At 38.6% G+C, this 15,696-nt stretch overlaps 1 protein-coding gene across 1 annotated transcript in view; it reads left to right on the forward strand.

Annotated features, from left to right (window-relative positions):
- LOC138783023 (dynein axonemal heavy chain 3-like) overlaps positions 1-15,696 on the forward strand; it is an 877,176-nt gene that overhangs the window by 402,193 nt on the left and 459,287 nt on the right. The window contains exons 28-31 of the mRNA XM_069957145.1: positions 2,084-2,192; positions 4,684-4,803; positions 12,706-12,876; positions 13,962-14,099. Of these exons, the coding sequence (XP_069813246.1) occupies positions 2,084-2,192; positions 4,684-4,803; positions 12,706-12,876; positions 13,962-14,099 (538 nt within the window). The remainder of the gene's footprint in view (positions 1-2,083; positions 2,193-4,683; positions 4,804-12,705; positions 12,877-13,961; positions 14,100-15,696) is intronic.

Consider the following 15,696-nt stretch of genomic DNA (forward strand, 5'->3'; position numbering starts at 1 on the left):
AACCAAATGTGAAAAGAATAAGGGAGATAAAACTCAAATGTTCCCTTAAAACGTGAATGGGAAAAGGGGGATTTTACAAGATCTGTCTGTAATAATTTAGCAAACAGTTTCTGTACAGAAAAAAAAATCATGTGCCTGGAAAACTTTTGTTGGCATGCCTGCTTGCTGTCATGGTAATGATGTGACTGTTCAGCAATCTGTAATTTCTATTGCTGGATATTCAGTCCAGTAGTACAGAATTGCCCTTCAGAAAAGATTTTCAATGTGACTCTTCACAATCCTGTTACAGTAAGCTTTATACATGTTGTCACAATCCTCAAATAAGACAAAATAAGAAGATAGTAGGGTCATGTTACTTCTGACAAAAAACAGCAATCACAGAGCTCAAGGAGATCAGTGAAAATCTGTGAAAAAAATCCAATGAAGTACTAAATGGCTACATTGTCCCCTATAAATATAAATATGCATGTATTGCAACATGACAAGGATTTACCAAAGCAAGGCATCCATTCACAGACATGTTACTTCTTACCAGCCACCATCTTGACTTTAAAAAGTCAATTTTTAAAATGTAATAATTTCTCTTTCAAACCTGCTATCAATCAAATGATGCTTTTCACAGCATCACATGGGATAGAACCAGTAACATCCCTGCTTGCTGGAAAAACAGTGTAATAATCCTCATATCTATATATGTTTAAATAAACTAAGGGGCTAACTATACAGTAAGGAAGCTGAACTTTCATCAAATCCGTGAGATGAGCAGTATAATTAGTGATAAGCGATTCAACAGTAGAAACGAAGCGAATCACTTCATTCCTATCTGTATTCCGCTCATTGGGCTGCAGGGCTTTTAAGTGTGCTCCCCTTCTTGCTGCTCCTCCCCGGGTGCTGGAAAAAAGATGGATCCAGTCCTGAGAAAAAGGGAGAAGTTTCCCAGGACTGGATCCATCTTTTCCCAGCACATGGGAGGAGTGTCAGGAAAAGGAGCAGACTTCAAAGCCCCACAGCCCAATGAGCAGAATACAGATAAGAAAAAAGGGGTTTTGCTTCGTTCTTACTGTAAATTCGCTCATCACTAAGTATAATGATTATTAGTAACCCTAATGGAAGTTTCTGTTGGCTGCTTGCTGAAATTGTGATCCCATTGAGAGCACAGGAAAAAAAGATTATTTTCAGTGAGTCACCAAGAAATCACATGACGCAATTGAGAGAAAGGAGTCCATAACAGCTAAATAAGGTCCTACTCGCTGAATAGTAAAAAATGTCCGATGCCGGACTTCTCCTTTAAAGTCTTTTTCTGGATCTGAAACATGTAAGAGTTTTTTTTTCTTTAAATTTCCATCCACTGTAATGTCATATCTTGATTTTACTTGCTTTCTTGTGGTGGAAAATCTTTCTACAAAGCTAGATATACACTTCTGGTGGTAAAGCTCCTTTTTAAGACATCTGCTGTGTTAGTCTGAGAATTATTTTTTTCAGAAGTTTCTAGACTAACAAGATCTTTAATCAGAAAATATTACATTAAGTAAATTCACATACTGTAATGGGTATAAAGCTGTGAATGTGCATTACATTTTCACTCTTTACTAGCTCAGAAGAGATTTTTGGCTTTTTGAGCCTCAAGTAGGTTTTTCATGTTCTCATAAACATTTTTGAGCCACAGTTAAAATGATAGATTATAAATTTTACATATTTTTAGAACAATAATCTTATATTAATCAATGTTTAAAACATTATTCAGGTCCTCCCCAAACTGAACTAGGACAAAGATTTTCTGTAAAGAGCGTTTTATTAGTACTTAACATTATCCAGTGTTCATTGGTCTCGATGGTAATGACCTCTATATTGCAGCCAAAAAGCCTTTATTCTTAAGCATTACTTTCAAGTCTTAATGTGGTGGAAAAAGCTCATTGGGGAAAAGAATAGATTAAAATTTCTACTAACAGATATTAAACTCTAAAGTTTATTTATTTTCATTTTCTTTATGGCTTTAAAGTTTTACTTATCCTGCAGTTTCAGTTAAATAAGATTTTAATCTGTGCTATTAAAGAATCAGTTGTACTTTATGCTTGTGTCATAGGACATTAATGGGAGCTTTGCAGTTAAACCTTGGAGGGGCACCAGAGGGCCCAGCTGGAACAGGCAAAACTGAAACCTGTAAAGATTTGGCTAGAGCAGTGGCAAAACAGGTAAAACGTTCACATCACCACATGTTAAAAAGATTTATATAAATGTATATACAATGGCAAAATAAGCTCCATAATTATATAGAGCTAGGCATAGTTTATCATAAGCGATACCTTCTATTGTAAGCTTATATGGACATGCTACTTTTGTTGGATTTCCTTACATGAGCAGACTTTCAGGAGTTACTGACAACGTATCTTTTTAGAAGGATGTTTTGTTTTTTAATGCAGAGCAAAGTAGGTCTTATAAAGTATATGTAAAAAGTTCTCTTGGCTGAGAACACCAGGTAATATACACTAATAGAGCTACTAAAGAGTGGGTACAGATCACTTGTGAATCCTAAATTGTAAAATATTAATCATCCCTGGATATTAATCATCAGTTATCCCTGGAGCTCCAAAAATGCATTTATCTATGTGTACTGGTAGTCAGTTATATATAAAAGTCACAGACAAATGCTAATAAGGCTGAACTAAATCCAGGTCTCTTCACTCACTCTCTCACACACATTGTTTATGCCAAGTAACACTCCTGCACCTTCTTGAGGTTACTATGCAGACTCTTCCTCATTAGTGCCAGGTTGTGCAGCTCATTCCATATCAAAGAGTAAAAAAAAAATCCATCTACTCACAAGGATAGATAAAAACATGCATGTCTAAAAAAAAAAAAAAAAAAAAAACAAGGCTGTGAAACAGCTTCCACCTTACTTTAAAGGGTTTCAATGACAGTAACCCAAAAGAGCTTAGTGATGTGCTATGTTCACAATGTGTTGATTAAATTATTCTGCAGTGAAATATCTCCAAAAGACCACTTCTTTGAGAAGACTTCCTGTGACAGATTTTCAATTCTACCATACTCAATACTTAGCCGAGTATTGCATGTTGCTCAGGTGCTCTTTAATAAAATGCTTGTTGAAAGGCTGATGAGCATGTGTATCTATCACTGAACCTTCCAGATTGCTGACAAGATCTCTTCTAACAGAAAGGTAGGCTCTCCGTGCATTCAAGGACACAATCAGATGATAATGCATTATCATATCACTGTGTTTTCATATTCATGGAGACCCTACCTTCCGAATTAGCAGAGGATCTCTCTGCTGATCTGGGAGGTCTGATCGTGAGACTCTAAACCACATGGATAGGATGGGAGTCTGCTCAGTTGTTTGGCTGAGTGGACTCTGCGAAGTTTAGCCCCTATTACACTGGGCGATCAATCATCAAGAGAAAGCGAGTGCTAACCAGTCAGTTCAGCGCTCACTTGCTCCTTGTTCCCCGCTCGATGGCAGAGCTATTACACCCGCCGACAGTGAGCGGGTAAGTGCAGCGAGGAGCTGCAGGGGGGCAGATCATCTAGATCAACCGGGGAGCCCATATGAGATGGCGGCAGTCTGCTCCCGCTGCTTCTATTTCACTGACAGCAGCAGATTGTTGCTATCATTGTCTTTCGTCTTTCAACATTTTAAAAGACGTTAAAAGAAAACGGTCAGCCTTTTATTACACAAAGCTTTTATCAGCCCTAATGGCCAATAGTTGGCCAAATACGGACGATAATTGCTCTGTGTAATGAGGCCTTTAGTTAAAATTGTGCAAATAAACACTACAGAGACACCATCATGTGTCTCAACGACAGTGAGCTAGCAAGACCTTCCTCTGGGAAGGAACAACAAAGCAAAGGAATGTCTCCAGTCAAGGAAACCACCTTGACAGCTGTTTCGGGGTGTTTGCCCCTCATCAGTGTGGAGTAGAATTCCAGCTAGTGGGAGCAATGCCTAGTAAGTGCATGCAAAAAGACGCTGGTTGACCTCAGGATCAATGAAAACACTGCAGAGACACTTGTCTCGACGTCAGTGTATCTAGGACACTGACTTCGAGACACGTGATGGTGTCTCTGCGTTTTTTTGGTCCAGTGTCCTGGATATTTCAGTGGATGGCTCAAGGATAGACATCACATTATTAATGGTGTGTATTATGAGCAGAGATGTGTTACGTTACGTGTTAAGTGTGCTCCGAGGGTCTGTTATGGGTCCTGTTCTTTTTTTTTTATATATTTATGAGTGACATAGGAGAAGGTTTGGTAGGTTCGTCTGTTTGCTGATTGCACAAAAAACAGATTAAATAAAAAAAACTGCTAATATTTATAACCATGAACTTCTGTAAATTAAAATAATTGATTAGATTGTCCTTTTTCCTGTAGTCTCCTTTTTTAACCCTATTTTGATCTTTTTGATTACCCTTAATTAAGTTCAGTGCTGTCTGATTTGTAGATGTATGGTTTTTCTCTTTATTGTTTTTAATTAACTTTGTTGTCAACTGTAGCTACTGTGAATACATAACGTTATATAATTTTTTTTTTAATTAAAAGAATACAGGCTTGACCATGCTCAGTTTATTTAATTTTTTTATTCTGTTAATTTCTATTTTTCCAAATAGCTTCTATACAGTATGTCGTTGTTATGAATATTTAAACAACCTTTATTTTATTTTATTTTTTCAGTGCGTTGTTTTTAACTGCTCTGATGGACTAGACTATAAAGCCATGGGGAAATTCTTCAAAGGTCTGGCACAGTCTGGAGCTTGGGCATGCTTTGATGAATTTAATCGTATTGAGCTGGAGGTAATTCTAACAACACTTTCTCAGAAAACTTAGTATGCACTGCAAGCAGCAATTCTGCAAGTGCAAATATAAATGCAGAAATATAATATTGACTTTCAAATTCAGTTCTTTCATGTGTACAGTACATACACCTTTTACAATGTATGCCCTAGTATCTGAAAAAAAAAGTAGCTTAATAAAGGATATTGACTTTGGTCCCCCCATATAATAGGCAAAAGGCGAGATATAATTATTATAATAAACAAACTAACTAATCAAATTAAAAATACTTTATAAGAGTCAATGTGTTTTTTTTCCCCCATTGTCACCTATGCATTCCATGAACATAGCTGTGTACATGCATGTTTTTTATTTAGGTTTTTTTTATTTTTCATATTTTTGGGAGGGGATTTTGAGCAAGTTGCAGCAAACAAAATATAATATGAGGCTATGTTCACACTACGTATATTTCCAGCCGTAGTTTTTACGCGGCCGGAAATGTGCGGCTGAAACTACGGTCGTGGGAAAAAATAGACATGCGGCTGAAAACATACGGTCATTTACTTGGAAATCTGGTTCAAATAAAAATAACAAATAAAATCTTTAGAAAGTGATGCAAACACCTCTGAAATGCATCTGGGAATACAGGAATCGCTATTACCGGGGTTTGCGATCCTCTGCAGTAATGCCGATGCCTCTCATGGTTAATATATTTAATTAATAAAACACATTTTCGTTTTTATAAAGTCCCTTTCGTTGTTCAATAATTTAATTTAAACAAATCCATCATTGTGCAATTAAATATACTGTTAAAAAAAAAAAATATATATATATATATATATATATATATAAATAAATGTATATTTATATATATATATATTTTTTTACAGTATATTTAATTGCACATTGATGGATTCATTTAAATTAAATTATTGAACAATGAAACTGATTTTATTACAACGACAATGTGTTTTATTAACCCCTTAACGACAAAGGGCGTATATTTACGCCCTATTGCCGGTAAGGGCGTTCAGAGCACTTATACTAGAAGTCCCCCAGGGGGGCTTCTAGTATAAGTGTAAAAGTTAAAAAAAAAAGTGTTGTTGTCAATAAAAAAGCCCCCTCCCATAATAAAAATCAGAATCACCCCCCTTTTCCCAGGTTATAAATAAAGGAAATAAATAAATAAATAAACATGTTTGCTATCGCCGCGTGCGTAATCGCCCGAACTATTAATTAATCACATTCCTAATCTCGCATGGTAAACGGCGTCAGCGCAAAAAAATCCCAAAGTGCAAAATTGCGCATTTTTGGTCGCATCAAATCCAGAAAAATTGTAATAAAAAGCTATCAAAAAGTCGTATATGCGCAATCAAGGTACCGATAGAAAGTAAACATCATGGCGCAAAAAATTACACCTCACACAGCCCCATAGACCAAAGGATAAAAGCGATAAAAGCCTGGGAATGGAGCAGCTTTAAGTGACATATATTTGTTGACAATGGTTTGAATTTTTTACAGGCCATCACATACAATATAAGTTATACATGTTACATATCGTTGTAATTGTAATGACTTGAGGAAAATATATAACAAGTCAGTTTTACCCCAGGGTGAATGGCATAAAAACACATTTCCCCCAAAAAAACAAAATGCGTTTTTTTAAATTTCAACACACATTTATTTTTTTTCTGGTTTCGCAGTGTACTTAATGCAAAAATTCAGCCTGTCATTGCAAAGTACAATTAGTGATGCAAAAAATAAGGGCTCATGTGGGTTTCTAGGTGGAAAAATGCAAGTGCTATGGCCTTTTAAGCACAAGGAGGAAAAAACGAAAACGCAAAAATCGAAATTGGCTCTGTCTTTAAGGGGTTAATTAAATAGTAATTATTACAGGAAGCTCTATTAAGCCGATAATTGATATTGCCAGTAAAAGAGCAAACTCTAATAATCAATACTTTACTTTAATTAAAACATCAAATGTTTCTTCTAATTATGTTATCACAATAGCATTATTAGAAGAAACATTTTGAATTATATGTGTGCTCAGCTGATTGGCTGATCGGCTCAGCGCACATATAATGAGCGGGTCCGCAGTATAGTCACTTCATTGTGCTGCGGAGCAGCGAAGAGGACACATCGGGACATTGGATGGTGAGTATAAAGCTCTCCCCACCCCCTCCCCAGCACTGCACCCATCCTAGTAAGGAAGGGGGGTCACTTAACCCCTTCCTTGCTGGTATGGGTGCAGTCTGACATCAGTCTGGCCCCCAAGGGGTTAAGGGGGATGCAATGCATCCTCCCTTAACCCCTTGGGGGCCAGACTGTAAGCAGCGATCTGTAAAGATGCTGCATACTGTAAGGTGCACAACACCGCTCACAATGATGGGTGTTGTGATCCTGTTTGTGTGTTTTTTGTGTGTTTCTCCCTTTTTGTTTTTCAGATATCGGTATCTAGTGGATTACGTTAGATTCCATGGACTACATTGATAACCGGCGTTTTTTTATTTTTATAAAATGGTCAATGAGGGGTGTGGGGTGTTTTTATTTGAATAAAACATTTTTTCACTTGTGTCTTGTCTTTATTTCTTTACTTTATAGACTTAGTAGTGAAAGCCGTCTAATAGACGAAATCCATTACTAAGTCGGGGCCTAGTGTTAGCCGATATAAAATGGCTAACACTAACCCCCCCATTATTACCCCAGTACCCAATGCCACTAGGGGTACTGGGAGGAGCCGGGTGCCAGTGGTCCCGGAGCGTCAAAATTGGTGCTCCTGCACTGGGGCGGCAGCAGGCTGGTAAGATTTAGGCTGGGGAGGGCCTAAACCAATGGCTCTTCCCACCCTGGTGTTACCAGGCTGCTGTTGCTTGGTTTTTAACCCGGCTGGTTATGAAAATAGGGGGGACCCTATGCGTTTTTTTTAAAATAAATAAATAATAAAAAAAAAACGCATAGGGTCCCCCCTATTTTCATAACCAGCCTGGTTAAAAACCAAGCAACAGCAGCCTGGTAACACCAGGGTGGGAAGAGCCATTGGTTTAGGCCCTCCCCAGCCTAAATCTTACCAACCTGCTGCCGCCGCAGTACGGGAGCGCCAATTTTGACGCTCCGGGACCACTGGCACCCGGCTCCTCCCAGTACCCCTGGTGGCATTGGGTACTAGGGTAATAATGGGAGGTTAGTGTTAGCCATTTTATACCGGCTAATACTAGGCCCCGACTTAGTAATGAATTCCGTCTATTAGACGGCTTCCATTACTAAGTCTATAAAGTAAAGAAATAAAGACAATACACATGTGAAAACATGTTTTATTCAAATAAAAACACCCCACACCCCTCATTGACCAATTTAATAAAAAAAAAAAAAACGCCAGTCATCGACGTAGTCCATGGAATCTGACGTAATCCACTGGATACCGATATCTGAAAAACAAAAAGGGAGAAACACACAAAAAACACACAAACAGGAGCACAACACCCATCATTGTGAGCGTTGTTGTGCACCTTACAGTATGCAGCATCTTTACAGATCGCTGCTTACAGTCTGGCCCCCAAGGGGCTAATGGAGGATGCATTGCATCCACCATAACCCCTTGGGGGCCAGACTGATGTCAGACTGCACCCATACCAGCAAGGAAGGGGTTAAGTGACCCCCCCTTCCTTACTGGGATGGGTTCAGTGCTGGGGAGGGGGTGGGGAGAGCTTTAAACTCACCATCCGATGTCCCGATGTGTCCTCTTCGCTGGTCCATAGCACGATAAAGTGACTGTACTGCGGACCCGCTCATTATATGTGCGCTGAGCCGATCAGCCAATCAGCTGAGCGCACATATAATTCAAAATGTTTCTTCTAATAATGCTATTGTGATAACATAATTAGAAGAAACATTTGATGTTTAAATTAAAGTAAAGTATTGATTATTACAGTTTGCTCTTTTACTGGCAATATGAATTAACGGCTTAAAGAGCTTCCTGTAATAATTAATATTTAATTAATAAAACACATTTTCGTTGTAATAAAATCAGTTTCGTTGTTCAATAATTTCATTTAAACGAATCCATCATTGTTCAATTAAATATACTGTAAAAAAATAAATATATATATAAATATACATTTATTTATATATATATATATATATTTATTTTAACAGTATATTTAATTGCACAATGATGGATTCGTTAAAATTTAATTATTGAACAACCAAAGGGATATAATATATTACCCATTAGAGGCATCGGGAATGGCATTATTGCCTATTTGCCGGCTTTTTTTTTTACACTATTTTTGCACTTTGATTTTTTCCACTTTTTTCATTGTAATAGTTACTGCAACTACACGAAGGTTTCAAAAGTTCACTCATCCCTACTTTTAATATAAAAATCAAGTTGGATTTTGCTGAAATAAGTACTATGTACGGGACCGCATGTAAATCCACGGCCGTGAGTTTGAGCAGTTCCAGCCGCAAACAATGGTCTTGTTTATTTTTCATGGCTCCGTATTTGATGAGGCCGTAGGCTCATACATAGTGTGCACTGTGCAGCCGGAAATCCTATAATTTTCATTGTTCCCACCAACCTCAAAACCACGGGCGTATATTCGCGGTTCGCTCTACGGCCCTACATATACGTAGTGTGAACATAGCCTTAGGGTGTGAGCACACTACAGAATCCCAGCGGATCACCCACTGTGGATTCCGCAGCTCAGCGGCCGCGCACATTTCCGCTGGTCCCATAGGCTTCATTCTATACTTTGCCAGATTACACCGTCCGCCTTAAGAATGAGCGGGTTCATTCTTCGGGCGGACAGCAGAATTTGATAAACCATAGAATGAAGCCTATGCGACTGGCGGAAATGCACGCTGCCGCCTGCGGCTGCCAGAGCACGCGAACTGCGGAATCCGCGGTGGGTGGTCTGCTAAGATTCCTTAGTGTGCACATACCCTCAAACGGATTTTCAGTCACAGGAATTTCAGCAACAAAACTATGTGAATTAACTCTAAGGCTATTTCACACACTGTTTTTAGTGCAAAATCATCAGTTTCTAAAAATTTCTTGTGGGAATTGGGTACCGCCCTTTGGGGGAGAGATAGTAAGAATTTGTGTGAACATAGCCCAACAGCAGCAAATAATGAACATGCTCTATATTTAAAGTGTACCTGTCACTATAATTTATTTTTTTTTTTTTTTTTTTTACATTTCAAGCGTTTTTGTCTGTCACGGTCTGAGTGTTCATACGCTGACCATTCCCCTCTCTGTGTCAGTGAGAAAAGGTATAGACTTTCATCATGAGACCATCATATCATGTGACAGAGCTGGTATAGTAATGTGCTGAGTGTGGTTTCTCTCAGCAGACTCTCGTGATCGGTCAGGGTCTGAACACTCAAACCTGGGCTGATCAAAACTTTTGACATGTCTTTGTTGAACATATTTTTGATGACAGTGCCACTTCAATAGCCAATGAAATTACAGGTGTTATTTTAAACCATGTGTATACTAACAGTTGCATTTCTATAGATTTTAACACAGTATGAGACAAGAAAAGTTTAAAGGGGTAGTGCGGCGCTTAACAATTATTCACAAAATAACACACATTACAAAGTTATACAACTTTGTAATGTATGTTATGTATGTGAATGGCCCCCTTCCCCGTGTACCTCCCTCCACGCTAAACCCGGAAGTGTGGTACATTATACTCACCTGATTCGTGTCGACCCCCGGCCGCCATCTTGTGACAATGATGTAATCTTCGGGAGGCCCGCCGAACCGCTGCAGCCGTCCCCCCTCTGCCACGTCATCAGCTGTTCAGCCGCGATTGGCTGAGCATAACTAAGCTCAGCCAATCACGGCTGAGCAGCTGATGACGCGGCAGAGGGGGGGCGGCATGAGGGACGTGTCATCAGCTGCTCAGCCGCGATTGGCTGAGCTTAGTTATGCTCAGCCAGTCGCGGCTGAGCAGCTGATGATGCGGCAGAGGGGGGCCCGCATGAAGAAGGGCTGGTGCGGTTTGGCCGGCCTCCCGAAGACGACGTCATTGTCCCCAAGATGGCGGCCGGGGTCGACACGTATTAGGTACATATAGTGCACTACACTTCCGGGGTGGGGGCGACACGGGGAAGGGAGCCATTCACTTACATAACATACATTACAAAGTTGTATAACTTTGTAATGTGTGTTATTTAGTGAATAATTTTCTAACGCCGCACTACCCCTTAAACTATTAAAAGAAGTCTGACTTTACAATTGAAACACATCCATATAGTAAATCTTAATCTTAATTGTAATCTTAATCAATGGCTTAGGTTTTTCAATCCTGTAGAAACCAAAACTGTATTTTTTTAGCCAAAGAAAGTACAACTCAACTTACCCACAGCTCTTTACCACTTTATAGTAAAATTGTTCAGTGTACAGTATTAGTAAGTGTACTGACTGCACTTACTGACAGCAACTCTTTGTGTGTCTTGCAGTGTGATATCAGGCACCCATTTTCCAAGCTGTGCCGTCCTGCTCTGTATGATTCTGGTTATAAGATGGCTGAGTATGGAGGAACATATGACCATACCAGCCTTCTGTGTCCTCTATTGAGCCTATATATGCCTTTGGAGGATACAGAGTGAAGGGTGTGGTCACATGTTCCTTAAAACTCAGCCATTTCATGGACAGGATTGTTGCTTAGCATACAGAACAGGATGACAGGCTGAAGGAGAGGAGTCTGATATTACCTCTATGAGGTACACAGGTGCGGTATGCCACGCGGGGAGGAAGCAGGCCCCGGGTTGCCACTATGCCAGATGTTATGGTCACGGTTATGGCACGAGGGTATGTGGCTAATCCATGGAAACCTGACCACACGGGCTACCAATTCTTCGTTGCCCCTAGTCAAGGCACCAATGATGAGACCAATGCCAGGGTCCGGAAACAACGGTAGTTGTATGCTTATTGGAACAGCAATACTAGTAGCAACAGTCTCTGGATGCAACCAGGAATAATCAACTCATTGGTGAGCAGAACTGGTGATAACTGAGGTGATGGGTGGTGTTGCAATAGGCCGTAATATGTAAGTGTCTCTTTGGTTAGGAAAAATCTTTACTGAGGATGGGAGTAGTAGTTCCCTTGAAACAATGATGCTGGGTGTAGTAATGATGAGGAGAATACTTGCAGTTAGCGATGATGAGAGGATATGGAGACTTAGAAGATGAACCCAGATCTTAGAATATACAGGAATCTTGAAGAATACGCCAGGTCTTGACTGGACCGGGATGAGTTTTTGAGATATCTGACAGAGCATCCTTCTCTCTTGAGGACTAGAGAGGAACTAACTAAATCCCAGCCAAAAGTTCAATGGCTATTGGAGTTGCTATGGCAGCTGGGGAGGTCACGTGATACTAGGCCTCTTGCATCACCACACCACATGACCAACAAATATGCAAATCAATATACATAACAGCATTATGATAATATAAGATGCAATACTAGACTTAAACACTGGGGGGAAGGCAACATAAAACGAGCTTTTGCAGTGGCCATTAAACTTTTCCAGCACTACACCAAGCAGGATATCTATATAAAGAGAAAAAAAACCTGTGCTGGGACACTGCACAGGGAGCTGTTGTCAGTAAGTGCTCTGAGTACATTTACCAATAATGTACATTGAACTATTTTACTAAAAAGTGGCTGGTCTCTTTAAGAAGCTGAGCTGTTGGTTGCTATGGGTAAAACCAGAGAGTTTTTGTTTCAGTGGATTAATAAATCTGGACCAATATGTGTATTCATTGTAGCAGCATGTTCATGTACATTTTATGAAACTTGTATAACATTTTACACTGTAAATTTGATATTGTGTATAGGGTAGATGTAATCTTAGTTTAATAAACACAATCTTAGTATAATAAACTTAATATAATAAACATCTCATATTTCTTTAGGTACTTTCTGTAGTTGCGCAACAAATTCAGACAATCCAACGAGCCATATCAGAACAGGTTCAAACATTTGTGTTTGAAGGTACCAACATAAGTTTAGATACATCTTGTACCGTATTTATAACTATGAACCCAGGATATGCAGGAAGAGCTGAGCTGCCAGATAACTTAAAGGTAGGTTGCTTCACTAAAATATATATATGGGAATGAACATGACAAAACTTTTCATAAGTCCTCAATGTTGACCTGACTGCATGTTTTTTTTTTTTTTAAATGAAGGTTGCTTCTGTGCCTCTTACTATAGATGAGTTGGTGAGCTGTGGCCTGTGACCACATAGTGTGAATGGATGCAGACCTAAAATCTCTATCAGACTGTGTACCCAATACAGTTTGTCTAGAAAACTAGGTCCTAGTGTTGAAGTTGTGCCATAGGATTGATACCTACCTATAGGCCTTGAAAAGATCCCTCTGTTGTTGAAAAGATAATGATATACTGTAGATGTCTTTGGGAGTGTCGCAATTGGCTATTCTAGCAGTTATTCACATCCTCTGTTTCTACTGTGCAATTAGACTACTTTGTGCATCAGGCCTTCTTGTGCCTGATGCCTGCATAGTCATGATTTACCCAAGCTAGCTACACCATGGTGTCTATGGCCAATATGGATTACATCTCATTTACTGCAGTGGTGAGTGGTGGCAAGCCCTGCCTGCTAATTATGCAATTGTTTCCTTACATGTACTGTTTTTCAAAATCTTTTGTGTATATTCACTTTTGTAATCAATTGCACGGATACAGCAGAACACATTAATGGCACTTACCACAAGTTGAAATATTTGGTTATTCGTGCATCACTCGACACCGTTCTCAAACAACAGGGGTCATGGGTTGCAAGGGTTTTCCACAGACAATGACCGTTTTGCGCATGCATGCTTCCTCTGGCCCATTAGGCAACTCTATGGGATTCTATGGGATTCTATAGGATTCCAGAAACAGCGCCTAGGATGAGGGTAAGAAATTAACCTTCATCCTCAGTTCCCTGTGGAGAGATATGAGCAGGTAAGGTACTCCTAACCTGCTGATAGTTTTCCACTAAAGACTTTGTTTAAAGTCAAATACAGTATTTTTATGATGATAATAATAATATATTTTTTTTGTTTTTATTTCCTTAATAACTTCTAAGTTTAGTGTCTCTATATATCTATAAAATATAAAATGTGAAAGAAAATTGTACTAAAGGAATTATTTTCTGAATTTGTAGGTTCTCTTTCGGACTGTTGCTATGATGGTCCCAGATTATGCCTTAATTGCAGAAATATCTCTCTATTCCATGGGCTTTGTTGCTGCTCGTAGTCTTGCTGCAAAAATTGTAGCTACATACAGATTATGTTCTGAACAGGTAAAGTTATTATGATTTTTACCAAACTATTAAATTAATTTACAGTATATAACATTTTAGCAAAATTGTATATGTTAATTTAAAGTTTTCCTTTGTTCTCCTTTGATGAGAAAGACACTAAATTTAGCAATCTTATAAGATCTCTTCTATGGCTTATAAAAATAAGCAGGTTACTGCGTTTCATGCAGAATTCTTGGTATACAGTCATTGGGTGCTACCAATTAGGAAATAATAGCATATTTAAGCATTGTGTCATGACATTTTTTGTGGTGAGAAATCCCTTAGGCTGAAGAGAGAAATGAAAAAAGGTTTCATACTTCTATTTTTAGTCTAACTTTTGATTTACAAAAACTGAACCAAAGATATGCTCTGTGAATATATATTGAGAGTAGGCTCATACAAATAGGTCTGGGGATTGAATGAAGGTATATATTTTTTGCAAATGTGGTATGTAAAACCGAAAACTGTCCCATGCACCTAAATGGGTTTGCCTTCTGTTTTATCTTTGCACCCCATTACTGAGCCACTGAATGATCTACTGGTACTTTAGTGGGGAAGTACAACCCTGTAGATTTAGAATAATAATCATTAATTTAGAAATTATTAGTTTTTTACCATCTAAATAGGCTATTAACAAAGATTACATTTAATAGCAATATTTTCAATAGTAACTTTTAAAAAGGTCAGTAGGTCAATTTAATATCCATGATGTATTATGTTCTATTGAAATGGCTCATAAAGACATTCCTTTTAAGGTTATGTTTAAACATGCTGAATCTGCTGCAGATTTTTCAATGCATTATATGTTGCTGAATTGTTGTAGCTGATTTGATCAATATAAATAACTAGATGTGTATTTACAGGAGAAAATAGTGACTTCCAGACAGCCCTTTTTAGAGAAACTTAAACCTTTAACCCATGACCCATTTATTTTTATCATGGTCTATTAAGAGTGTATTAGGCGGGCTGGCAGTACTGATTCCAGTACTGGCCCTTTAAGAGCAACTTTGATGCTGGCCCTTTAAGAGAACATTTACTAAGGGCCAGTTAAGAATGAATGCAGTACCTGCCCATTAGGAGCAAATTCGATACCAGCCCTGTTACAGTGACATCTACAGTGGCCTTCTAAGAGTAAGGAGAATGGCTTGTGAAAATCTGAATTTATGTCCAATAGGGGAGATGTGACTGTATAGATGTTGTCAGGCATGTGTGCCTGAGCTTCTACGAAGACCTGCGAGTTTCTGTTGGCTATTTGCATGTGTGCTGTGATTGGCTGGTTAGCCTTAAAAAAGACATATCCAAACAAATCCAAAAATACATAGCACTCCTGTCACTGCTGAGGGCTTTGAAACACAGACTCAACTCACATTTTATGCAGATTTGTTTAGCTGTATTAGTAGCAGAAAATTGGGAGAAGCACTATAATAATACACTGCAGATTAACTACATGTGAACATACCTTAAAAAAAAAGCAAAAAAAAATTAAATAAAAATAAAAATATGTTATTAAGGGAAGAAGGTGTCCCATAGCAACTGCATCAGCGTAAATGCAGGAGCTAGTACTGTAGGCTTTCTGCTGTAACTTAAAGAGGGGTGT

Source organism: Dendropsophus ebraccatus, chromosome 1, assembly GCF_027789765.1.
Source record: "Dendropsophus ebraccatus isolate aDenEbr1 chromosome 1, aDenEbr1.pat, whole genome shotgun sequence".
Lineage (NCBI taxonomy): Eukaryota > Metazoa > Chordata > Amphibia > Anura > Hylidae > Dendropsophus > Dendropsophus ebraccatus.